We start from the raw sequence: 26316 nt of genomic DNA on the forward strand, positions 1-26316 counted from the left end.
CCTTTTTGCTTTCTACACTACTCTCCACTGCTTTCAGTATGATCCCTCTTCCTTTCTTTCCACTAGACCATTCAGATCCTTGACCCTCATCCTCCCGCTCCATATCATCAGCACGGTCATCCATATTGATCGCACTCCAGCACAGCTGTTGCTTCTCCAACCTTTTCTATTTCGTCCACATTTCGCCATTTCCCTTCCCGACCATCGCAGAACTTCTCTTGGTGACACCTATGAACAAGCCCACCCCGTAATAAAGCCAGTCCTTCTATAGACGTTTTTAAATAGAAACAGGTGTTACTGTGCCTTTAAACAGTGTATTTATAAAACCTTTTATATCAATGTGTTTCAGGGAAGGACAACCTCATGCAATCATCACATCAAATAACAGAGGTGATCTGTCTGATGCTCTCAGGACAGTAGTAATAAGATATATACTTTGCATAAAACATGTTTATTCAACAATGCCTCCACCCAAGCATACATATTTAAATACTTCCTTGTGGAGCATTTGTTTGTGGACATTTTTACAGTTTTGTGTGTTAGGTATAGATTTGTTCAAGTTCATAAAACAACTCTACTTAACATGGCATAAAATTTAAGTTTCAATGGTTGTAATCATATTCCAGTTTTTGGAAACTTTTCAAGAGGGCTCATATTTCTGCATCAATCAGAAAGGGCTCTGGCACCATAAATATAATTATTGCTGAGCAACTAACTACTATACAGATTATGAAAAACTTTGTATAAAAATGCATTACACTAAACTACAACCTGCATGCCGTGGAAGCACTGGTCTACCAGTAATACAAAATATACAAAAAGAAATGTGCTGGAAAAAACTAGCATGTTTCATATAGACGGATAAATATATTAAAAAGTATTGATGTCAGCAAACATTTAGATGTATCTGGATCTAAATGTGTTTAAGTCACTGTAACCTAACCCATCCTCGAAACGGCCTCCTAGGTTGTGCGCACACACACCCATTCCCCTCTCTGAAAAAAAATGTGCTAACACATTCTGTTGCTAAGGCAATTATTACATTAAAAAAACAATCTAAGAAACCATGGTGTTAGCATTCTTCTTCGAGCTGTCTCCATCAATGTTTAAGCCAGGGGTGGGATGCGATGGAAGATTTGCTGCGGTCGCCATAGTCGTAGAGCAGCTCCTCGCCCTCATCGACGTCTCGCGATGCCACCAGGATGAGGTGAGGTATCCCGTTGATATCATGGAGTTTGGTTTGACAGTTGCCGTTCTTACTGTGGTTGATCAGACGACCCATGCGACCCGTTTCTTTCGTGGCGTCCACACTAGTGGAAGAAGCAATTGAAAGAATGCTGGTATTAAGTTAATCTAACACGTTGGTTATGATTGAAAATATATTGTATCATGAAACTAAAACAAAGACTGCATTAGTGCTGCAAACATTGAGAACACTGAAATTGCTTTGCGGCTATGCCAGAGATGCCACACACATAAAAGAGGAAGTGTTTTGACCTACCAGTAGGTTTTGCAGATATACTGAAAGTAGTACATGTAGCAGCCGGTGGTAGGGTTGAGAGCGTATTCGGCCTCCTTTGTTTTGGCATCGGTGATCTGCAGCAGGTCTCCATGGTACTCCACTACATACTGGCCCTTCTGGAAACACTGGGTGGCAAACACTCCTCGACCCTTCCCATCAATATGCTGCACCTGAACCAGATATATTTCACTCAGATATTGGAATATAATATAGTCCAAAAGTCAAGCTAAAAAAAAAATGACAAGCTAAAAAAAGGTAACAAAGCATTTCTAAATAATCAGGGGAGGGGGGGACATTGCATGTGAGATGCATGTCATGTCTGCAAATAATCATGCCAGTCTGATAGTGAAGTTTCAAAAGCTGTGATCAATGAGTGTACCTCCATTCCTTCCTCGACCCCATTTATGATCAGATCATCGATGTGTTTCTTTTGTTCACACTATGAGAAGACAAGCACAGAGGACATGTAATGATCACTATGTCATAAGACTAATTGAAGAACACAAGTCCTTATAGTTGCTAATGCCATTATAGTCAATTTCATCTTATACATTTTATGAACCTTTTCCATTTAGGACGAACAAAGTTACACTGCAAACATAAAAAGGTCAGCTTTGTTTGATATTTTGTTTGGTCAAAATATACCAAATCCTTGTTGATAAATAAACAAACAAAAAGCCCTCAAACCAGTGTTTCCTCTGAAAATCAGCTGGCGGGTGGCCTGAACACATTCTTTCAACCCGGGGGTTGGGTTGCGGTTCAGAACAATTACATTGTGGGTCGAAAACATTTGAACACTTTAAAAACCTGGGAGCTTGTCGTGTTGCAAATTCCATTCTGTGAGCGGCGAGGCAGACTTACAGTGCATTCGAAAAGTATTCAGACCCCTTCCCCTTTTCCACATTTTATTACGTTACAGCCTAATTCTAAAATGGCTAAATGACTGCAGCAGAAACACTGCATCAAACAACTTAATGGCATGCAGGTGATGTGCGCAAACACAGACACGATAAATTGTCATTGCGATCCTGGCTGATATGTTGATTTTTGTTTGATTGATCAAACATTTTATAAACCTGTGTAAATAAATTACATTAACCGAAATTATTAAATTAATTTCCATGACTTTCCTAAAACTTTTCAGATTTGATCATTTTCCAGGGTAGGAAAATGCCATTTTAAAATTCCATGACTTTTCCTGACCTTATGAACCCTGAGCGACTGATAAAACAGAATGACGGGTGTTCAAACAACTAGGTTCTCAATACGCTGTACAGGACACTGCTTAATAACAACAGCATGATATTGGTCAATATTTTAGTGGTACAAGGTAATACATGCCCTTTACTCTCACCTTCAGCTCTGATCTGCTTTTCCTGGAGCTTCTCCTTATGGGATAGTAGTCTGTTAATTTGCGGTTTTGGGAATTTCCGCTCTCTGCCCTGGAAAGGAAACGTATGCACTGACATTAACAATCAATACCATTTTTAAATCTACGGGTACATATGAGCCATGTCCACATTCTTGTGAAAGTGAACAAACACAATGTGTCCAACAGAAGCACAATGAGTCCAACAGAAGCACACTGTGTCCAACAGAAGCACACTGTGTCCAACAGAAGCACAATGTGTCCAACAGAAGCACAATGAGTCCAACAGAAGCACAATGAGTCCAACAGAAGCACAATGTGTCCAACAGAAGCACAATGAGTCCAACAGAAGCACAATGAGTCCAACAGAAGCACAATGAGTCCAACAGAAGCACAATGAGTCCAACAGAAGCACAATGAGTCCAACAGAAGCACAATGTGTCCAACAGAAGCACAATGTGTCCAACAGAAGCACAATGAGTCCAACAGAAGCACAATGAGTCCAACAGAAGCACAATGTGTCCAACAGAAGCACAATGTGTCCAACAGAAGCACAATGAGTCCAACAGAAGCACAATGTGTCCAACAGAAGCACAATGAGTCCAACAGAAGCACAATGAGTCCAACAGAAACATATGGGTGCTAGCCCGTTTCTACTTCAGCAAATCTGTAACTTTCTTGCCAAACAGGTTTTGACAAATTGATTCTGTTTGGCAAGTCAACAATGTAGGCGTTGTTGGAAGCAGAAAAACACAAGTACCCAAGCTTCCACTACCTCAAGTTCAGTTTAGTGTACTCCAGATAGGTACACATGGCAGAAGTGCCAACTATGTGCAGTTCACCAGTCTCAATCCAAATACACCCATTTACTTAATGATCTACATGCTCCACATTAGTGCATGCATTTATGACATCCCAAGGTATGAAAACACCAGATGTTTTTGATGATATCCAGTGGTAGCTTACATTCTAAGTGTTGACTTCTTTCCTTTGGCCTTGCGTCGGATGTCCCTCCTTTGGTTGGCGAGGTGAACGGCGGTGCTGTTGGCGAGGAGGGTGTGGGTGATGTTACTGGGGGCAGGAGGGGAGGAGTGCTCGGATGGGGCGTGGAGGCAGGAGACTGGGGAGAAGTGGAGAAGCTGCTGGGGGGCCTGGTGCTCTTCTGTCCTGCAGGGCCGCTGGCTGTGGTTCTCCTCACGATCCGCCAGCTTCAGGACGAATGCCGCCTCAGAGTTCAGTTTCCTGGCTACTGGGTGGGGAAAGCAGAGAGGAAAGTCTGCTTAAGAACACCAATGTAAAATGGTAAATGAGGAGAGGAAACCCCTTTAAACTGTTGAGATGCTGCTCAGACCAAATCCCCCAGCTCCTTCTTACTTGTGATGAGAAGATTTGACTTATAAAGGAGGGCTGAAGTGATGGATCCTGATGAAGCCAACCTCTTAACAAACCTTTTAAGTTTACCTACTCGGAATTCACAATGCAAATAAGTCTACACTGAATTTACACATCTAGGCCTTTTCAATTATACACAATACATTGATCAAACACTTGCAACTTGAGTGGATTAAGCTAATTGATCAAGAATTTACATTGATCTAGGCCTTTTCAATTCTATACAATACATTGATCAAACACTTGCAACTTGAGTGGATTAATCAACAAAATCTGTTGCACACTCAACAAGATAACTGATCAAGCAGAACTGCATAATGGAAAGAGTAGGACGTGAATGCACTGCAGTAGTTAAATGATCAGGCTACAACACACTACATACCGTCACCTTGTCTCTGTGCATCATTCTGTATAGAGCAGCGTCCTGTGTACTTTCCCTCCTGTATGAGTTTGATGGTCATCTCATCAAGGGCAGGTGATTTGGACTTGCTGTGGTTCTGGTTTTGGAGAGTGATTGAGTGGCTGTTTAGTAACATGTCCTGTCAAAGAAAGAGGTGGACGCCATCAATTATTTGTTGCTTTGTGTATGTGTGTGCGACTGTCAAATCAAAGTTTATTGGTTGTGTACACAAATTTGCAGATGTTATCACAGGTGCAGTACAATGCTTGTGTTTCTAGATCCAACTGTGCAGTAATATCTAGCAATACACACATAATACAAAAATATAATTAAGAAATATCAGAACGGGGCCTCCCGAGTGGTGGAGCAGACTGAAGGCACTGCATCGCGGCATCACTACAGCCTGGGGCCTGGGGTTTGATCCCAGGCTGTGTTATAACCGGCCGTGACCGGGAGTCCCATAGAGCGGCGCACAATTGGGCCAGCGCTGTCCGGATTAGGGGATGGTTTCTTCCGACACAATTGGTGCGGTTGGCTTCCTGGTTAAGCGAGTGGGGGTTAAGAAGCACGGTTTGGCAGGTCATGTTTCAGAGGACACATGACTTGAACTTAACCTCTCCCGAGCCTGTTGGGGAGTTGCAGCGATGAGACAAGATTGTAATATCACGAAATTGGGGAGAAAAAGGGGGTAAATTTACAAAGCAATTTATAAAAATAATATCAAAATGAACAATAACATTAAGAACACCTGCTCTTTCCATGACAGACTGACCAGGTGAAAGCTATGATCCCTTATTGACGTCACCTGCTAAATCCACTTCAATCAGTGTAGATGAAGGAGAGGAGACAGGTTAAAGAAGGATTGGATTTAAGCCTTTGGACATGGGATTGTGTATGTGCGCCATTCAGAGTGTGAATGAGCAAGACAAAATATTTCATTGTGTTTTTGAACAGGGTATGATAGTAGGTGCCAGGCGCACCGGTTTGAGTGTGTCAAGAACTGCAAACGCTGCTGGGTTTTTCACACTCAACCATTTACTGTGTGTATCAAGAATGGTCCACCACCCAACTTGACACAACTGTTGGAAGTATTGGAGTCAACATGGGCCAGCATCCGTGAGGAATGCTTCGACACCTTGTAGAGTCCATACCCAACAAATTGAGGCTGTTCTGAGGGCGAAAGGGGTGCAACTCAATATTAGGAAGGTGTTCCGAATTATTTGTACACTCAATGGTGTGTGTGTGTGTGTATATATACAGTATATTAATAGAAAGTGTGTACAGCTGTGGTTATATAAGATGAGCCTTGACTAGAATACATTATATAGATAGAGCGGGTAAAAGTATGTAAACATGTAAAGTGACCAACCAGTTGTAAAAGTGACAAATCAGACAAGCTGATTTTTCAGTCTCTCGGTCACAGTTTTGATGCACCTTTACGGGCTCCATAGTTGTTAGCTGAATACCTTCATTTATCACGTTAAATTGTGACACGGCTGTTTTCGACAACATGCCAAACGTGACTGGATAATTCAGCTACAAATGCCTATTGCCCACTGAAAGCGACTAACTTTTAATTTCGACCATTCGCTAATTCAACCGATAGAGTAGCTAGCTAGTGCCGGGTTAGAGAGGATAACATATACAGCTAGATTAGCTGGCTAACCATGCTAGCTACAGCCAACGTACCCCGTTCATTTGTCTTATTTTGTTTGTCTTTTTATGCGAAAGGCTTTCGGTCCACTCTTCTGTTGCAGTAAAAAAAATATCCAACAGCCATCTCTCCTCTGCCTTTGTACACTCTCCTCCGTCTCCACAAAGGATACTTTTTTTGTATGTTTTGCTTTGAAATTATTCAGCCCATATAATTTCCACGGTTCCTTCCCTCCGCCATCTTTTATTGTAACTCATTCTCTCGAGGGTCCATGTGAACATTTGTGACTGTATTTATAACGTAAGGTCAGCAGGAGGCGCTGTCTGACAGTGTTTCGGGGATTTGGCTTCCGAGAGCTTTCACACAAAGCATTTGATTTTATTAATCAACATGAATCATTATCATCAATCATCATTAAACAAATCTAAAGAGCGTTAAACCAAGGCCTTATGCATTTTAAAGGGTTAATAAATTATGTCATGATAAACTGTTAGGTCTCCTCATCAGGAGACCTATGTGTGTGTGTGTATGTGTTAAAACCTGTTTTGAGTGTTGTGACCTTCAGACACTGTCAGAAGGCGTCGACATTCAGACTCCTCCTGTCTGGATCCCACTGTGGTTATCTGGTTTTATGAGAACACAAGGCTGCCACAGACCTGATGAAAATAGCTACCTGTCTGAAGATGCTTACACTCGTTCACCTTGTCATGACCCTATCTATACTTGCAATGAAAGGTCAAGTTTCGGTTAAACCCACTTCTGAGTTTGTACTTGCTGATGACATGGTTCCTGCTGTCAGGGGGAGGTTAGATTTATTAAAATGTTGTTGCCAGGGAAAATTACGTAAGGGGGATTTGGGAGACTGTATGAGTTACAGGATGTCTTCGACATTTTGCAGAACTTGGGGAGAAAATATCATATACTGTTATACTGTATTCTTTACCAACTTCTACCTACAAATGATATTACTAAAGGAGTATTTTTTAATACGTAAATAAAGAGTCTGTGTTTCCTTTCCATTACTAATGTATGTTTGATACTTATGTAACCCTGATCATTTGTTGAAGAAAATAATCGTTTTACAGAATCTGAATATTCTGACTAAACTGTGTAAATGCTCTTTCTCAATGAAATTAAATTTTTAGGGCTTTATTGGCATAAGAAATATATGTTTACATTGACAAAGCAAGTGAAATAGATCATAAACAATAGTGAAGTAAACCAAAAATGTACAGTAAACATTACACTTAAAAAAGTTCCAGAAGAATATTAATTTCAAATGTTTATGTTTATAAGCAGTGTTGTAATGATGTGCAAATAGTTAAAGAACAAAAGGGAAAATAAATAAACATAAATATAGGTTGTATTTACGATGGCGTTTGTTCTACACTGGTTGCCCTTTAATTGTGGCAACAGGTCACAAATCTTGCTGCTGTGATGGAACACTTATCTCAATTTGATTTTGAATTCTTTGTGTGTCTGTGTAATCTGAGGGAAATATGTGTCTCTATTATGGTCATACATTTGGCAGGAGGTTAGGAAGTGCAGCTCAGTTTCCACCTCATTTTGTGGGCAGTGTGCACATAGCCTGTCTTCTCTTGAGAGCCAGGTCTGTACATAGTCAAATTCATAGTCATATCTCTCTTGCTCTCTGTAGTTTTGTGTTCAGGTGTGTCATGTTTTGTTTGTGGCTTTTATATTTTGTTTTCATGTTTTGTTTGTAAGCAAACTTTTCAGATTGCCTTTTTCAAAATATTTTACAGCATTTTTTTACTTAAAAGGTATTACAATTAATGATTGTGTAAAATATTATTTTATTATGAATCATATAGATTTATCTGTTTATTATTGCTGCTAGTAAGAGCATGAATTGAAAAGCCTGAGGGGTCCCCATCTGAGTCTGGTTCCTCTCAAGGTTTGTACTTTCCAGGGAGATTTCCCTTGCTTTGTGCTGCTGCTTTGGGATCTCTCTCTCTCTCTCTCTCTCTCTCTCTCTCTCTCTCGTGATTTGAAATCATGACACACAGACCTCTAATAAAGACCGGCTAACGTTTTAATGTGATTATTTATATATTTGACCTTACCAACATGGGCGTTCCAAATTACATATGTTGCAAAATGTGTGCTAAACGTCACTTCCTCCAAAGACACGTGGTCACGTGACACGGTTTTAGCGCTCGGTTTCTGGACTGTGAGGTTTAAAAAATTATGCTTGAAATGCCAACATTATTTTCTTTATCGATTGAGGATCGCCAACGGACGCCCCGCGGCCATTTGGAAATACTTTCTTGTCGACGGAGCAGAAAGAATTCTCGACTGAAAATTCCAGCGCTCGGGTTAAACGTCACGTGACCAACCCGCGACTGGCTGCTTGGTAAAGATGGCGGAAGGTGGTTAGAAAACAGAGGAGCCAACAGGGTAATATCCCGGTTAAGGCAGCGATTAACGGAACGCCCGTTCACTGATATGTGAGTGTTGTTACCAGGCACAAATGTCTGAAAAAGGTTGAGGATTTCCCGAGGATCACAGTAAAAGAGAGGCTGTGACGTGTTGCTTTCGTGAAATTGAATTTTGGTGTCCTCTTTCAATTCATGACAGTTACCTTTAGCTGTTAGCGTCTAACTTACTGTACAGTAGCTAGCTATCTTTAGTAACTGTGACTGAACATAACACAAAACATCTTAGTTTGATATTAGCTAGCTAACTAGGGTAACTTGAGCTAACTAACTTTGGGTAGCTAAATACTCTTGTAACATTACTAGTAGCAGCTAGCGAACTGTTTATTGTTATTGTAGATACATTAGCTATGGCTAATAATGCTAGCGACTGCGTTATATGGGGTTATCTTTTAGTAACGTTACATTGATTTGCTGAGTGTAGTTAAATGTATAGGGGTTAGCCAGCTAACTAGGTTATCCAGCAAGCTAGCGAACAGCCAAGCTAACGTTAGTTATGTTGCATACAAACAAATGTCTCCCACAGAAATCTTTGCATATCGATGTTTTTTGATACGATAGTAACTTTACTTATAAGTTATGTGGCCAGTTACTATAACGTTAACTGTTATTAATGATCAATTTAGTTGGAAGCATGCTAGCTAGTTAACTAACGTTAGTTAGCTAATATTGCCACACAGTGAGTACGAATATTGTAATGCTGTTCACTTTTTTTAGAGGGTGTGTGGTTTTCTAGCTGGCCTATTCATAATTGACTGTCTTTGCCTAATAAGCACGTTTAGAACAAGTTAGATTTGACATTAGCGAACAACCACGTCACACCAGGAAGTTGAGACTAGGGAGTCGGTCAGTGCAAACACGTGCCGGGGTCTGAGTCACTTTGTAACCAGGCAAGTTCTCAAGATCATACTCCTGGATCTACACATTGCATTTAAGTGTGTACACACAGAATATTATTGCGGTCTATCTTGACCGAGTTGTTTTTGGAAACTGTCCAACATGCTGCAGCATTCCGGCAGGTGCCACATGCCAGTCAAGACGCTCGTTTTCATCTGGATGGCATCATTTTTTTAAATGACCAACAAACATCTACAGCAACAACCAACACTACTTTATTGGTGCACATCTAGTCACTAGGTAGCTGAGTGAAGTTCTTTGGTCTGATGGTTTTATTAACTGTTAGATAAATAAGGTTTACACAGTCAGTGATCACACCCCTGCCACATGGTGCTGCGCATTTGATGGTCCTAATGTCTGTCTGAGAAATATCTGTTGATTGAAAACACCCAACCTTTATTCGGTGTGGTTTGAATTATTTTCTTTGCGCTATAATGCTTCTATTTCCCTGTGTGAAATAGTGTGTTGTAGCAGGGTGTGCTACAGATGGTAAACTGTTAAATCCAAGGTGTCAGAGAGTCCAATGTACAACAGTCTTAACTAACGATGGTTGTTTTGGTTCGATCACTAGCAGTGGATAGAGAGGCCTTGCCCTATCTGTCCCCCGCGGATGTCACAAACCAGTTTGTTGCTGTTTGCAGATGATGGATCCTGGACAGGATTTGCTCCTAGCAGCCCTGAGCGAGAGCGGCATCTGCCCCAACGACCTGTTTGACTTTGACCCTCAGGATGCTGCAATGCCCTCTCCCACCCCACAGGTAGGTGAAACTGAGGGAGGCATCTTCCCAGTAGTCCAAAGTGTCTTTTAGCTAGAGCTGTGACGGTCATTGATCAGCCAAATGACCACTGGCACCGTTATAACCATTTGACTAGCTTATTTTATTTTCATCCATCTTCATCCATAAATGTTGGTTACACAGTAATTGTGCCACCTCTACTTCTAGTTCTTCTGAATGAAAAGCACTATATAGTAGAGGTCGACCGATTCATCAGAATGGCCGATTTAATTAGGGCAGATTTAAACTTTTCATAACAATCGGAAATCTGTATTTTTGGGCGCCAATTTTTATTTTTATACCTTTTATTTAACTAGGCAAGTCAGTTAAGAACACATTCTTATTTTCAATGACTGCCTAGGAACTGTGGGTTAACTGCCTTGTTCAGGGGCAGAATGACAGATTTTCACCTTGTCAGCTCAGGGGTTTCAATCTTGCAACCGCACAGTTAACTAGTCCAACGCTCTAACCATTGCACTCCACGAGTAGCCTGCCTGTTACGCGAATGCAGTAGAAGCCAAGGTAAATTGCTGGCTAGCATTAAACTTATCTTATAAAAAACAATCAATCATAATCAGTAGTTATAACTACTAATCCAGTTTAGCAGGCAATATTAATCAGGTGAAATTGTGTAATTTCTCTTGCGTTCATTTTACGCAGAGTCAGGGTATATGCAACAGTTTGGGCTGCCTGGCTCATTGCAAACTAATTTGCCAGAATTTTACGTAATTATGCAATGCATTGAAGGTTGTGCAATGTAAAAAGAATATTTAGACTTAGGGATGCCACCCGTTAGATAAAATACAGAACGGTTCCGTATTTCATTGAAATAATCGTTTTGTTTTCATAATGATAGTTTCCTGGATTCGATCATATTAATGACCAAAGGCCCGTATTTCTGTGTGTTATTATGTTATAATTAAGTCTGATTTGATAGAGCAGTCTGACTGAGCAGCAGCAGGCCCGTAATCATTCATTCAAACAGCACTTTCGTGCGTTTTGCCACCAGCCCTTCGCAAGCACAGCGCTGTTTATGACTTCAAGCCCATCAGCCTAATGGCTGGTGTAACCAATGTGAAATGGCTAGCTAGTTAGCTGGGTGTCCGCTATTACTGTTTCAAACGTCACTCGCTTTTAGATTTTGAGTAGTTATTCGCGGCTTTTGTGGAGCGATGGGTAACGAGTGTTCCTGGTGCGAGCCCAGGTGGGGGAGAGGAGGGGGACGGAGGCTATACTGTTACACTGGCAATACTATATTGCCTATAAGAACATCCAATAGTCAAAGGTATATGAGATACGAATGGTATAGAGAGAAATAGTCCTATAAATACTATATTAACTACAACCGAAAACCTCTTACCTTGGAATATTGAAGTCTCATGTTTAAAGGAACCACCAAATTTCATATGTTCTCATGTTCTGAGCAAGGAACTTAAACATTAGCTTTTTTACATGACACATTCTTACATGGCACATATTACTTCTTTCTCCAACACTTTTTTTTTGCATTATTTAAACCAAATTGAACATGTTTCATTATTTATTTGAGACTAAATTGATTTTATTGATATTTTATATTAAGTTAAAATAAGTGTTCATTCAGTATTGTTGTGAATTGTCATTATTACAAAAAAAAAAAAGGCCAATTAATCGTTATCGGCCTTTCTGGTCCTCCAATAATCGGTATTGGTATCGCCGTTGAAAAATCATAATCGGTCGACCTCTACTATATAGTTATCTCAATAGGTTATAGTGGCCTCCTCCCAGAATCTCAGTAGTATCTTTTCCTTTCATCTGCATGAATACATAACTAAAGGACAGCCTGGGCGCTGCTTTTAATGTGTAGTGTTCTCTGGTGCTGATGTGAGTTTTGTTTCTCTCCAGTCCATCTCCATCAGTGCCCTGGGTGTTGACTCGGGGATGGAGCCAACGGGAGTCACAGCTCCACCCAATCCTACAGGCACAATCAGGGTAGGAACTCTATTCAACTAAATATTGTTTAGTTTGCTGTTACTAAGAAACCTATTCAGTCAACTGGTAAACAGGGTTTTGAAATGGAGAAGCTAGCCACTGCCTAAACTTGCCCAGCAAGTTTGCTTTCCGTTTGAGAATGTTTTCACATGTTTGTTCCCATCTAAAAAGGACCCAGAATATTTGTACGTTGTCTACACATTTTGAGAACATAGACCATCAATTTAAAAACTATTTGACCTATTTGCAATTTGTGTATTGACTCTAATTGTCTCGTGTTGTACTGTAGTATATTGTCTGTGTGGTAACATCTCACCCTCTTCCCGTCTCTTTACTCTGCTCACTGGTCCACCAGCACAAACCTCAACCCTCAACCACCACATTTGTCTTAAATCAACTGAATCAGTTGCCATCGCTGGGAACAATCGTTGTGACCAAGCCCTCAACTGGAGGCACTGCCAGACATACCATCACAGTCACCAAGGTAGTCCATACCACTCCCTCAGCCCTGCGGGGGTCCACTTCCACCTCCTCCACGGCTCTCCCCTCCGCAGTCTCCACAGTGGTTTCTTCCAGTCTAGAGCAGGTCAGTGGAGGAAATGCTTTTGCCCTTGGACAAAAATGCAGCTGAAAATGAAAAATATACAAATGTGTGTGTGCTCTCTGATTTGGTAGAGTTCAGGAGGGCTGAGAGGTTCTTTACTTCCTGTGCTGCCTCTTGCAAAATATATATTTTTAAATGTAGGGACTACTGAACTTTAGATATAAAGCCTTCTGTGTTATAACATATCTTTCCCCCTGTGTGTCAGATCCAGCTGAAGGACCTGTTGAGGACAGGCGGTCTGAAGGGCAGCACCATGAAGGGTAGTAGTCTGGTGGAACTCATGAGGCTCAAGCCGCCTCACGACATCGCCCAGCCGGTCGCCACAGCAATAGCCACAGGCACCAGTGAGTCACAGTATTAATTGAACCTTGACTGGGTTCCAATGGCTCCAAAAATGGCTTTTCTTTTCCCAGCCTTTTGCTTTTTGAGAAAACAAGAACACTTGATGTCACTACCATATGGGTCTCGCCTATTCTATACCATTTTCTAAGATCAGAGGTGACCTTGTCAAGGGATGGAATCCTTTGAAGGGCTGAAACTGCTCTTATTTAAAGGTGCAGATATTTCAGTTAGAAGAAGCGGTCGAGAATGATGTCATGTAGCCATAGACATTTTCTGCCCATGTTATTTTGAGTACCAGTGTTCAATCCATTCATGCCATTCCCATGTCTATCTATTTTGCTCTTTTAAGTTTAGTTTGGAAAAGGCTGACCAGGATGTAACAGCCATGTGAAAACCCTTCACTGTACAGAGTATTAACTTAACTCACAGGATCATTAATGTGTACCAAACATGTCTATGTTCAATGCTCTCATTCTCGCAGAGATAATACTGGTCTCGACAAAGATGATGCATAAAACAGGTATGGACAAGATGATCAGGAATCCTCTCAGAAACTAGTGTTGTGTATCACAGGATGGGAAAGGAAAGGGTTGTTGTAAAAGGGTCCAGTTTTCACACCTGTATGGCACTTCCACAGTTCACACCCACTTTACTTAAGGTTGGTTTACACTTGGGAAGCAGTGAAGTGACTTAAGTGACCCTGGGCTGTTCAGTTCAAGTGAATCATGGCTAAGTGTGTGAATGTCTTTGTTTATAACGGACTTGGTCAGTTGTCTGTTTTTACACTAATGATTCTGTCTGTTCTCACAGCGGAACTGAACAACGGGATAAAGGAGGTGTCGGGTAAAGACTCCGCTCGGGTCTGTGTGAACGACGACGTGAAAGTGCGGAGCTTCTCACCTACACTAGTGAGTTTGTGGCATCGTCCAATCACTGACTCTTAACCAAAAGGCAGAGGACGTGGTAGTCCTAATAAAATCTCTACCCGTTCCCCATGTTGAATGACAGAACCTGAGTTTCTTTGAAATACTTCAGTCCGCTTTATAATCAGTGATGTGCTTTTATAGAAACTCCCAGGAATGGAGGAGGAGGTTGAGGAAGAGGAGGATGAAGAGTTGGGTCATGCTGAGACATACGCCGAGTACATGCCCATGAAATGTAGGCTTTAATCTGAGTACTCCCAACTATTTAGTGTTCTTTCACCTTTACTGAAGCTATTGACTGATGAAAGATGGGTGGAGCCCATGCAGAGGTTCACACTGAGTCACTTTGTTTTTGGGGAGCAGAGGAGTTGATTCAAAATGGTTTCATTGATCAGTTGGTTGACTGACTGATCATGGTGCTTGTTCCAGTGCGGATCGGGCTGCGTCACCCAGACCCGGTTGTGGAGACAAGCTCCCTGTCCAGTGTGAATCCTCCCAACGTGTGGTACAGAATGTCCATACCGGAGGAGACCATCGACCGTGGCTGGCTGTCTGCTCTACAGCTGGAGGCCATCACATACGCTTCCCAGGTAAAGATCCTATACCTTTACACTACTGCTCACCTGGCCAGATCTAGACCCTACTACAGCTTGGCACAACTTTATGCTCACCTGGCCAGATATAGACCCTACTACAGCTTGGCACAACTTTATGCTCACCTGGCCAGATATAGACCCTATTACAGCCTGGCACTACTTTATGTTCACCTGGCCAGATATTGACCCTACTACAGCTTGGCACTACTTTATGAACACCTGGCCAGATATACAGACCTGCCAACATGCACGCATTTTGCATACCAACAACGTAATTCTCTGTTCAGGTACGAGATCCGAGTAAAAAAATTAAGCAGAAATGAATAGGGCCTGATTATTTAAAAAAAAAATTTTTTTTTATATATAACATTTTAATAAAAAATATATAGAGTAAATCTAACATCCCGATTCTTGAGCTGCAACACACAGACATGTAGAGAGTTTGTCAACGGACATGGAGATGAGTACATCATTATTGGACTTAGTACCGTGTTTGCCCCTCCTGTTTGTTGTGATGCAGAGTTTTCTGACTGTCAGCTGTACGTAAACACATGGACAACTCCTTTTTCGACTCTGTGTTGTGGAAAGTAATTGTTTCAAGCTGTTAGTGAATATAAGATGAACTTTCAGTGGGCTCTAAAGTGCCAGCAGGTCACTCGCATTTGCTAGTGAGAGAAATTAAATGCAAATGTGAAAAATAACTGGTCGCATTTGTGCGAGTGTGATATACATTTAATTCTGCATCCCATTGGTTGTATTTTCCATGTAACATTACGAGGATCACACAACCTGATAGACTGTAACTAATTATGATCCACGTCACAAAAATCATTACAAAAGTATAATAAAAGAATACATCTTGGCATTAAATGGAGTGAGGAGTTTAGAAGACTGTATGAGTGTCCGGTATTCGCTAAAGAGGCAGTTCTTCTAAAATACCGTGGCACTAGATTTGAGATTTTATCAATGTCTAAAATCATGTATGTGCTGCAAAGAAATACAATCGGATTTTTACATAGGCTGAAACAGCAGACTCTTCTAGCGAACAGCGTTCAGATTCCCTTTGCGGAAGCCTACTGAACTTTGTGTAGCCAGTTGGCGGTCTGTGTCGATGCAATCCTTTGTTTTTTTGTTTTCAAAATGATTTAGCTTATAGTTTTGATTAGAAAACGTGTCTAAAAAGCAATTAAATATTTTTTTTTAACCTTTAACTAGGAAAGTCATTTAAGAACAAATTCTTTATTTACAATGATGGCCTAGGAACAGTGGGTTAACTGCCTTGTTCAGGGGCAGAACGACAGATTTTTACCTTGTCAGCTCGGGGATTCTATCTAGCAACCTTTCGGTTACTAGTCCAACACTCTAACCACTAGGCTACCTGCCACCCCAATACTTGTGAGCTGGCCCTAGTGATTGGCCCTGTTTGAGAGGTGACAAGCGTTCCTCTACTATAGAGACTAAACTTGGGGGCATGTGCTAAGAAAATTATTTTATATAAATAAAATGTTTATCTATACTGTACATGTAATGGAATAAACATACAGACAATCTGTGCTAATTCCACAAAACATATTTATTTAGTATGTTCTGTACTTATCAGTATGAATTTTGTAAATACCTTTTCAGAAGACTGAACTGAATCAGGTGTGATCCATAATGTTTGTCTAAGCACGTGCTCTTGAAAAACAAGTGTAGGTTCCATGCAATAACAAAATGAGCAGCTAATTTGGCAAATCATTGTTACTGCAGCCAGTCAGTAAAGCGATGTCACACTATGAGAGTGAGGAGACTGAGAGAAACAGACAGAGCAGCAACAGTAGTCCCGAACCCAAAAAAAGCAGAGTACACGCGCCTCAGACCTTCCTTCCTCGATACCAGGAGAAGTGGTCATGCTTGACTCAATCCTAGCTACCATATCATGCTTTTTGTACAAGTATGATGTTGACATCAATCATCAAGGAAGCTCAGGTAAGGGCTTTCATATAAGGATGCTAAATGATTTGATCCTAAGATAAATTGCATAATATTACTATTGCCTTTAAGTGGGGCAAAAAAGTATTTAGTCAGCCACCAATTGGGCAAGTTCTCCCACTTAAAAAGATGAGAGGCCTGTAATTTATCATAGGCACACTTCAACTAGGACAGACAATGAAAAAAAAAAAAAAATCCAGAAAATCACATTGTAGGATTTTTAATTTATTAATTTGCTAATTATGGTAGAAAAAGTATTTGGTCAATAACAAAAGTTTATCTCAATACTTTGTTATATACCCTTTGTTGGCAATGACAGAGGTGAAGACTTACAGAAAACGTTTGACAAGGTTTTCACACACGGTTGCTGTAATTTTGGCCTCCATGCAGAACTCCTCTAGAGCAGTGATGTTTTGAGGCTGTTGCTGGGAAACACGGACTTACAACTCCCTCAAAAGATTTTCTATGGGGTTGAGATCTGGAGACTGGCTAGGCCACTCCAGGACCTTGAAATGCTTCTTACGAAGCCACTCCTTCATTGCCCGGGCGGGTGTGTTTGGGATCATCATGCTGAAAGACCCAGCCACGTTTCATCTTCAATGCCCTTGCTGATGGAAGGAGATTTTCACTCAAAATTGCACGATACATGGCCCCATTCATTCTTTCCTTTACGGATCAGTCGTCCTGGTCCCTTTGCAGAAAAACAGCCCCAAAGCATGATGTTTCCACCCCCATGCTTCACAGTAGGTATGGTGTTCTTTGGATGCAACTCAGCATTCTTTGTCCTCCAAACACAACGAGTTGAGTTTTTACCAAAAAGTTATATTTTGGTTTCATCTGACCATATGGCATTCTCCCAATCTTCTTCTGGATCATCCAAATGCTCTCTAGCAAACTTCAGATGGGCCTGGACATGTACTGGCTTAAGCAGGGGGACACGTCTGGCACTGCAGGATTTGAGTCCCTGGTGGCGTAGTGTGTTACTGATGGTAGGCTTTGTTACTTTGGTCCCAGCTCTGCAGGTCATTCACTAGGTCCCCCCGTGTGGTTCTGGGATTTTTGCTCACCGTTCTTGTGATCATTGACCCCACGGGTGAGATCTTGCGTGGATCGAGGGAGATTATCAGTGGTCTTGTATGTCTTCCATGTCCTAATAATTGCTCCCACAGTTGATTTATTCAAACCAAGCTGCTTACCTATTGCAGATTCAGTCTTCCCAGCCTGGTGCAGGTCTACAATTTTGTTTCTGGTGTCCTTTGACAGCTCTTTGGTCTTGGCCATAGTGGAGTTTGGAGTGTGACTGTTTGAGGTTGTGGACAGGTGCCATTAATACAGGTAACAAGTGGAGGACAGAGGATCCTCTTGAAGAAGTTACAGGTCTGTGAGTGCCAGAAATCTTGCTTGTTTGTAGGTGACCAAATACTTATTTTCCACCATAATTTGCAAATAAATTCATAAAATCCTACAATGTGATTTCCTGAATTTTTTTTCTTATTTTGTCTGTCATAATTGAAGTGTACCTATGATGAAAATTACAGGCCTCATCTTTTTAAGTGGGAGAACTTGCACAAATGGTGGCTGACTAAATACTTTTTTTGCCCCACTGCATATTACTTAATGACTTGAATAAATGGATCATGAAAATTTGAAAAGAATACTATGTCTGTGTTATTTATCCCCCCCAATGTATTGTACAATGTGGTTGCTCTTTCAACTTTTAGATTGTTAAAGTCATGTGGATGGGGAAAAAGCATCAGAAGCTACTGGCAGCTACAGCATCAACCCCAGCTATAACAACCTTTTTCCACCAAGCCAGTGATCTGAAACCCTCTTTACTACATACACTGCCTTTCAAAAGTTTGGGGTCACCTAGAAATGTCCTTGTTTTTGAAAGAAAAGCACTTTTTTTGCACATTAAAATAGCATAAAATTGATCAGAAATACATTGTAGACATTGTTAATGTTGTAAATGACTTTTGTTGCTGCCATTTCCAGGTTTTTAATGGAATATCTACATAGGCGTAAAGAGGCCCATTATCAGCAACCATCACTCCTGTTTTCCAATGGCACGTTGTTAGCTAATCCAAGTTTAGCATTTTAAAAGGCGAATTGATCATTAGAAAACCCTTTTGCAATTATGTTAGCACAGCTGAAAACTGCTGTTCTGATTAAAGAAGCAATAAAACTGGCCTTCTTTAGACTAGTTAAATATCTGGAGCGTTAGCATTTGTGGGTTTGATTACTGGCTCAAAATGGCCAGAAACAAATAACTTTCTTCTGAAACTTGTCAGTCTATTCTTGTTCTGAGAAATGAAGGCTATTCCATGTGAAAAATTGGCAAGAAACTGAAGATCTCGTACAATGCTGTGTACTACTCCCTTCACAGAACAGTGCAAACTGTCTCTAACCAGAATAGAAAGAGGAGTGGGGGGCCCTGGTGCACAACTGAGCAAGAGGACAAGTACATTAGTGTCTAGTTTGAGAAACGGACGCCTCACAAGTCCTCAACTGGCAGCCTCATTAAATAGTACCCGTAAAACACCAGTCTGAACATCAACAGTGAAGAGGTGCCTCCGGGATGCTGGCCTTCTAGGCAGAGTTGCCAAGAAAAAGCCATATCTCAGACAGGCCAATAAAAATATTTAAGGACAAAAGAACAGACACTGTACAGAGGAGTGGCGAGCACAGTCACCAGATCTCAACCCTATTGAGCTGTTGTGGGAGCAGCTTGACCGTATGGTACGTAAGAAGTCCCCATCAATCCAATTTGTGGGAGGTGCTTCAGGAAGTATGGGTGAAATCTCTTCAGATTACCTTAACAAATTGAATACTAGAATGCCAAAGGTCTGCAAGGCTGTAATTGCAAATGGACGATTTTTTTTTTTGACGAAGGCAAAGTTTAAAGGACACTTATTTAAATTAATAATCATTATTTATAACCTTATCAACGTCTTGACTATATTTCCTATTCATTTTGCAACTCATTTCATGTATGTTTTCATGGAAAACAAGGACATTTTTAAGTGACCCCAAACTTTTGAACGGTAGTATATATTGTTGAACACAACCTGCCATTGGCTGTGGCAGACCATGCAGGGCCACTTTTTCAAAAGATGTTTCCCGACAGTGACATCGCAATGCAGTATGGCTGTGCCAGGACGAAGACTGCAAACATAATCAAAACACTGGCCCTTGATGATGAGCAAGGAATCACTGAACCGATGAAGAGGTGTCCTTTCAGCCTGGCTACCGACCGATGGCAGTACTGACATGGAGGATGTCAAAATGTATCCGATTGTATTACGGTTCTTCAGTGCAAGTATCAGCATGGTAGTAGTGTTATTGCTTAAGCTATGTGAATCGAGAGAGTACAGGAAGAGCTGTTGACATAATTGACACTGAAATGAAGAACATTCCGTGGAAGACTTTCTCGTAACCATCTTTTACTATCTCGACAAGAGTAGCAAGAGAGGCTTCTCTGCGTGACCTACAGATCCTGTAGGACACTGATGTCAGGAAGATTTTGAAGCTGGTATCTACAAGGTGGTTATCCCTTGGCCAGTGTATCAACCGCCTTCTGCAGCAATGGGATCATCTCACAGTGTTCTTTGCCAATGAGGTATCGGGAAAGAAGACCACTGTAACCCCAAGCTCCACCACAACAGCTACATCTTCCTTTTCGTCCTCACTTGAGCCCTCTGCTAGGCAGCCCAAGCGTTTTTCCTCCTCCACCATCACCACATTGCCAATACCCCCGCCTGGCTCCTCTGGGAGCAAAGTCACGCTATCCCCCCACCAAATGTGGACCTACTGACAACCTTCGACCTGACTCAGTATCTGTTCAAGCAAAGGGATATTGGGGACAAAGTGGCAAAACAAAAGGCAAGAAAGAAAGAAGGACCAAAATATCTTAAACATGTAAGTCCAACAATTTCTCTCAGAACCGGTATCAAAATCTATGCATACTTTTTAGTCATACCAATTTTTGGTATGATTCTACAATGAGAGGAGCCGTGCATTCAAATTTTACTGTCAACTTTCGAGATGCAACTGCTGAAACTAATGTTATCCTTCTGCAAGTCAGACACTGTCAATACCATGATGGCAGAAACGAGTAGTGGTGTTAAGCCTACACCCTACCTGGAGAGCGACAACCAGCTTCCTGGCGAGGAGCTGTCCATTGACCAGGACATCCGCACCTACATAGGAAGCCAAGGCAAGCTGGATCTGAAGACCTTCTATGCAGATGTCTACTGCAGAAGAAAATACATTTCTGACGACATGTTGCTGAAATTTCCATTTGGAGATGTGCTCCTCCAGCATGCAGTGGTCGCTAACATTGCCAACAGGCAGACTGCCAAGTTCTCATCCCTCAACCTTTTCATGGCACGCTTTCCCTGCATTATTCCTGAGGGAGCCTCTGAGCTGGTGGAAGATGAGTTTAGACTCTATCAGGAAACAACTTTGAGCAGAGTCTGGTCAACATGCGCACGCATCAGGGCTGGAGAGAAATCAACACAATGAAAAGGGGGGGCAGCCTGGTCTACTCCCACCTTTTGGTTGTGATGCTGGGGTTTTGGTCATATTCCATTGCAATGCCGACTGAAATGTGTATTCAGTCTCATTCCAAGAACAAAACCCAGTACAGAGCCTCCCTCAGTACAGACTTGCTGAGTGCCCTTGTTACCAAGGTTGCAATGATTGCCAGAGGAACTGTTTGCCACAGAAAAGTTGACACTGAAGCCCTGCTGCGTAAGGCAAATCTGTCTAGGAAATTATTTCCTTAACATTTGAAGGTCTCCAGGAGATTTGTTCTCACCCACTGTTTCCTATCATAGCTTTTTAAACATGTTATCCATAATACATTTTAAAAAATGGATACTGACGCTATGCTTCAAACTAGAGGTCGACCAATTTTATGATTTTTCAACGCTGATACCGATTATTGGAGGACCAAAAAAAGCAGATGCCGATTAATCGGAAGATTTATTATTATTATTTTTTTTGTAATAATGACAATTACAACAATACTGAGTGAACACTTATTTTAAGTTATTATAATACATAAAATAAATGTAACCTCAAGTAAATAATGAAATGTTCAATTTGGTTTAAATAATGCAAAAACAAAGTGTTGGAGAAGAAAGTGAAAGTGCAATATGTGCCATGTAAAAAAAGCTAACGTTTCAGTTCCTTGCTCAGAACATGAGAACATATGAAAGCTGGGGGTTCCTTTTAACATGAGTCTTCAATATTCCCAGATAAGAAGTCTTAGGTTCTAGTTATTATAGGAATTCTAGGACTATTTCTCTCTACGATTTGTATTTCATATACCTTTTGACTATTGGATGTTCTTATAGGCACTTTAGTATTGCCAGTGTAACAGTATAGCTTTCTCCTCGCTCAAACCAGGAACACATCGATAACAGCCACCCTCGAAGCATCGTTACCCATCGCTCCACAAAAGCCACGGCCCTTGCAGAGCAAGGGGAACAACTACATCCAAGTCTCAGAGCGAGTGACATTTGAAACGCTATTAGTGCGCACCCCGCTAACTAGCTAGCCATTTCACATCGGTTACACCAGCCTAATCTCGGGAGTTGATAGGCTTAAAGTCATAAACAGCTCAATGCTTGAAGCACAGCGACGAGTTGCTGGCAAAACGCACGAAAGTGCTGTTTGAATGAATGCTTACAAGCCTGCTGCTGCCTACCACCGCTCAGTCAGACTGCTATATCAAATCATAGACTTAATTATAACATAACAAACACAAATACTAGCCTTAGGTCATTAATATGGTCAAATCCGGAAACTATCGTTCAGTGAAATACAGAACCCTTCCGTATTTTATCTAATGGGTGGCATCCATAAGTCTAAATATTCGGGTTACATTGCACAACCGTCAATGTTATGTCATAATTACGTAAAATTTTGGCAAATTAAGAGGCCCAAACTGTTGCATATACACTGACTCTGCGTGCAGTGAACGCAAGAGAAGTGAGACAATTTCACCTGGTTAATATTGCCTGCTAACCTGGATTTCTTTTAGCTAAATTATGCAGGTTTAAAGATATATACTTCTGTGTATTGATTTTAAGAAAGGCATTGATGTTTATGGTCAGGTGCAGTCGTGAAACGATTGTATTTTTTTCGCAAATGCGCTTTTGTTAAATCATCCCCCGTTTGGCAAAGTTGGCTGTCTTTGTCAGGAAGAAATAGTCTTCACACAGTTCGCAACGAGCCAGGTCACACAGTTCGCAACGAGTCATGTTAGCATGCAATATTAACTAAATATGCAGGTTTAAAAATATATACTTGTGTATTGATTTTAAGAAAGGCATTTATGTTTATTTTTAGGTACACGTTGGAGCAACGACAGTCCTTTTTTGCGAATACGCACCACATCGATTATATGAAACGCAGGACACGCCAGAAACTAGTAATATCATCAACCATGTGTAGTTAACTAGTGATTGTTTTTTATAAGAAGTTTAATGCTAGCTAGCAACTTACCTTGGCTTCTCACTGCATTCGCGTAACAGGCAGGCTCCTCGTGGAGTGTAATGAGAGGCAGGTGGTTAGAGCGTTGGACTAGATAACTGTAAGGTTGCAAGATTGAACCCCTGAGCCGACAAGGTAAAAATCTGTTGTTCTGCCCCTGAACAAGGCAATTAACCCACTGTTCCTAGGCCGTCATTGAAAATAAGAACGTGTTCTTAATTGACTTGCCTGGTTAAATAAAGGTGTTAAAGAAAAAAAATCTGCCAAATAGGTGTCCAAAAATACAGATTTTCCGATTTATGAAAACTTGAAATCGGCCCTAATTAATCGGACATTCTGATTAATCGGTCGACCTCTACTTCAAACATTTGTTCTTATCATATCAGTTTAATTTGATTTTTTTTTATCGTAGATAAGACTTTTGTACCTAAACAAATAACTTGTTATTATTTGTTTAATAAAATCTCCAAGAATAAAGGACCTTTGTGTGTTCTTTCTAATTAGATGTTAGTGACTTTAACCATGTGTGTAAATGGAATGCTGTCAAGAAAAAGTATTCCAACCTTTTTATAGACTTGATTTGGTACAATTCTATAATTGCAATCAGACTCTGGGGGAAAGAACTCCAATTTTTCACGTGTTTCTGGTACTCTAAAAAGTTGGACTAGGTTGGCAGGTCTGAATATAGACCCTACTTCAGCTTGGCGTTATTTCATGCTCGCCCGGCCAGATATAGACCCTACTACAGCTTGGCGTTATGTCATGCTCGCCTGGCCAGATATAAACCCTACCACAGCTTGGCACTACTGCATGCTCGCCTGGCCAGATATAAACCCTACCACAGCTTGGCACTACTGCATGCTCGCCTGGCCAGATATAAACCCTACCACAGCTTGGCACTACTGCATGCTCGCCTGGCCAGATATAAACCCTACCACAGCTTGGCACTACTGCATGCTCGCCTGGCCAGATATAAACCCTACCACAGCTTGGCACTACTGCATGCTCGCCTGGCCAGATATAGACCCTACTACAGCTTGCCACTGTCACGCTCGCCTGGCCAGATATAGACCCTACCACAGCTTGGCACTACTTCATGTACCAGTGTAGATAAGTATTCGCATACCTTGTACTGGGAATTAAGTGAATGTACTGAAATGTTTCTTGTCTCCATAGCAACATGAAACATTCCTCCCTAACGGCGACCGAGCGTCCTATCTGATAGGAGACGGGGCCGGAGTGGGGAAGGGCCGGACCATCGCTGGGATAATCTACGAGAACTACCTCCTGGGCAGAAAGAGATCACTCTGGTAACACCACAACTAGGATTACATGATACGTCCAGCCAATTAAGGGGGATGATGGTACACACACACACTTTCCCATTTCACAAAAGCTATTCCATCTCCTTCACAGGTTCAGTGTTTCTAATGACCTGAAGTATGATGCAGAGAGGGATCTGAAAGACATAGGAGCCAAGAACATTCCAGTCTATTCCCTCAACAAGGTAAGAGGTTGTCCAGTGGGTGCAGATGTAAGACACGTGCATGGTGATGTACGTGGTCAAAAATTGAGGAGGTTCCTTTACACTGGATATCCTTTTCATATTTGCCTGACAAAAAGAGATGTTAACATGCATAAAAGGGTATTGTTCTCCTTCACTCAAAAACATGTCCCGTTTTGTCTGTTTCCCAGTTTAAGTATGGTAAGATCTCGTCCAAACACAACGGCAGTGTGAAGAAGGGGGTGATCTTCGCTACGTACTCCTCTCTGATAGGAGAGAGCCAGTCTGGAGGGAAGTACAAGACGCGCTTCAAACAGCTGCTCCACTGGTGTGGACAGGTCTTCGACGGAGTCGTATCTTTTCATTGGCTGACCACCAGAATACTGTAAAGAAAAAAAATAAACTTAATTGCCCTTGTCATACTCTCAATACAATTTGTCCAAATTATATTGAATGTCATCTGGGTCTATGTAACTGCCCTTAGAAGTAGTAGTAACTGGTAGTTAGAAATGTCAATTGTTTAGTGAAGATAACACCACCTTTCCTTAACCCAAGCCTGTTCAGATTGTTTATGACGAGTGTCACAAAGCAAAAAATGTCTGTCCCATTGGCTCGTCCAAACCCACCAAGACTGGACTGGCCGTCCTGGAGCTGCAAAACAAACTGCCCAAGGCGCGGGTGGTGTACGCTAGCGCCACTGGTACGTCACTAAGCACAGGCTTCTGATGTTGTCACACTTTCAGTGTTGAGCGGAGTCAATATTACAATACCAGTCAACAGTTTGGGGACACCGTCTTATTCAAGGCTTTTTATTTTCACTATTTTCTACATTTTATTATAATAGTGTACAGTTGTGGCCAAAAGTTTTGAGAATGACACAAATATTAATTTTCAGTCTGCTGCCTCAGTTTGTATGATAGCAATTTGCATATACTCCAGAATGTTATGAAGAGTGATCAGATGAATTGCAATTAATTGCACGGTCCCTCTTTGCCATGCAAATGAACTGAATTACCCCAAAAATATTTTCAATGCATTTCAGCCCTGCCACAAAAGGACCAGCTGACATCATGTCAGTGACTCTCTAGTTAACACAGGTGTGAGTGTTGACGAGGACAAGGCTGGAGATTACTCTGTCATGCTGATTGAGTTTGAATAACAGACTGGAAGCTTCAAAAGGAGGGTGGTGCTTGGAATCATTGATATTCCTCTGTCAGCCATGGTTACCTGCAAGGAAACATGTGCCGTCATCATTGCTTTGCACAAAAAGGGCTTCGCAGGCAAGGATATTGCTGCTAGTAAGATTGCACCTAAATCAACCATTTATCGGATCATCAAGAACTTCAAGGACAGCGGTTCAATTGTTGTGAAGAAGGCTTCAGGGCGCCCAAGAAAGTCCAGCAAGCGCCAGGACCGTCTCCTAAAGTTGATTCAGCTG

General features: G+C 41.4%; 2 protein-coding genes across 52 annotated transcripts in view; one reads left to right on the top strand and one right to left on the bottom strand.

Annotated features, from left to right (window-relative positions):
• Nucleotides 1–430: 430 nt before the first annotated feature.
• On the bottom strand, nucleotides 431–6615 carry LOC118391486 (N-lysine methyltransferase KMT5A-A-like). Of its 3 annotated transcripts, none has more exons than XM_035782929.2 (7): nucleotides 6373–6615; nucleotides 4672–4822; nucleotides 3858–4137; nucleotides 2877–2964; nucleotides 1902–1961; nucleotides 1502–1692; nucleotides 431–1310 (listed from the first exon to the last, which is right to left on the bottom strand). In XM_035782929.2, exons 1-7 carry the CDS (start codon nucleotides 6379–6381, stop codon nucleotides 1100–1102), a joined length of 990 nt encoding a protein of 329 aa, XP_035638822.1. In that variant the 5' UTR covers nucleotides 6382–6615; the 3' UTR covers nucleotides 431–1099. The 3 variants fall into 3 exon arrangements, with proteins under 3 accessions (XP_035638822.1, XP_035638821.1, XP_035638820.1); XM_035782928.2 differs by having other exon boundaries at nucleotides 4666–4822; XM_035782927.2 differs by having other exon boundaries at nucleotides 3858–4140; nucleotides 4666–4822.
• Nucleotides 6616–8494: 1879 nt separating this feature from the next.
• LOC118391487 (protein strawberry notch homolog 1-like) overlaps nucleotides 8495–26316 on the top strand; it is a 33318-nt gene continuing 15496 nt past the window's right edge. For 48 of the 49 annotated variants that reach the window (XM_052458239.1, XM_052458244.1, XM_052458243.1 and 45 more), the window contains exons 1-13: nucleotides 8495–8805; nucleotides 10332–10448; nucleotides 12351–12437; nucleotides 12793–13023; nucleotides 13247–13385; nucleotides 13865–13903; nucleotides 14194–14291; nucleotides 14451–14541; nucleotides 14736–14896; nucleotides 24551–24684; nucleotides 24791–24881; nucleotides 25070–25231; nucleotides 25443–25578. In XM_052458239.1, the coding sequence (XP_052314199.1) occupies nucleotides 10332–10448; nucleotides 12351–12437; nucleotides 12793–13023; nucleotides 13247–13385; nucleotides 13865–13903; nucleotides 14194–14291; nucleotides 14451–14541; nucleotides 14736–14896; nucleotides 24551–24684; nucleotides 24791–24881; nucleotides 25070–25231; nucleotides 25443–25578 (1486 nt within the window). In that variant the 5' untranslated portion in view covers nucleotides 8495–8805. The remainder of the gene's footprint in view (nucleotides 8806–10331; nucleotides 10449–12350; nucleotides 12438–12792; nucleotides 13024–13246; nucleotides 13386–13864; nucleotides 13904–14193; nucleotides 14292–14450; nucleotides 14542–14735; nucleotides 14897–24550; nucleotides 24685–24790; nucleotides 24882–25069; nucleotides 25232–25442; nucleotides 25579–26316) is intronic. The other variant, XM_052458288.1, reaches the window with a different exon arrangement.

The sequence above is a fragment of the Oncorhynchus keta genome, chromosome 12 (genome assembly GCF_023373465.1).
Source record: "Oncorhynchus keta strain PuntledgeMale-10-30-2019 chromosome 12, Oket_V2, whole genome shotgun sequence".
NCBI classification, from domain to species: domain Eukaryota; kingdom Metazoa; phylum Chordata; class Actinopteri; order Salmoniformes; family Salmonidae; genus Oncorhynchus; species Oncorhynchus keta.

Coding starts and splice junctions, on each gene's coding strand:
- LOC118391486 (XM_035782927.2), bottom strand. Junction 2,965..3,857: donor AAGAAGTCAACACTTAGAAT/GTAAGCTACCAC, acceptor TTTCCTTTCCAG/GGCAGAGAGCGGAAATTCCC. Junction 1,311..1,501: donor TATATCTGCAAAACCTACTG/GTAGGTCAAAAC, acceptor TTCTTCCACTAG/TGTGGACGCCACGAAAGAAA.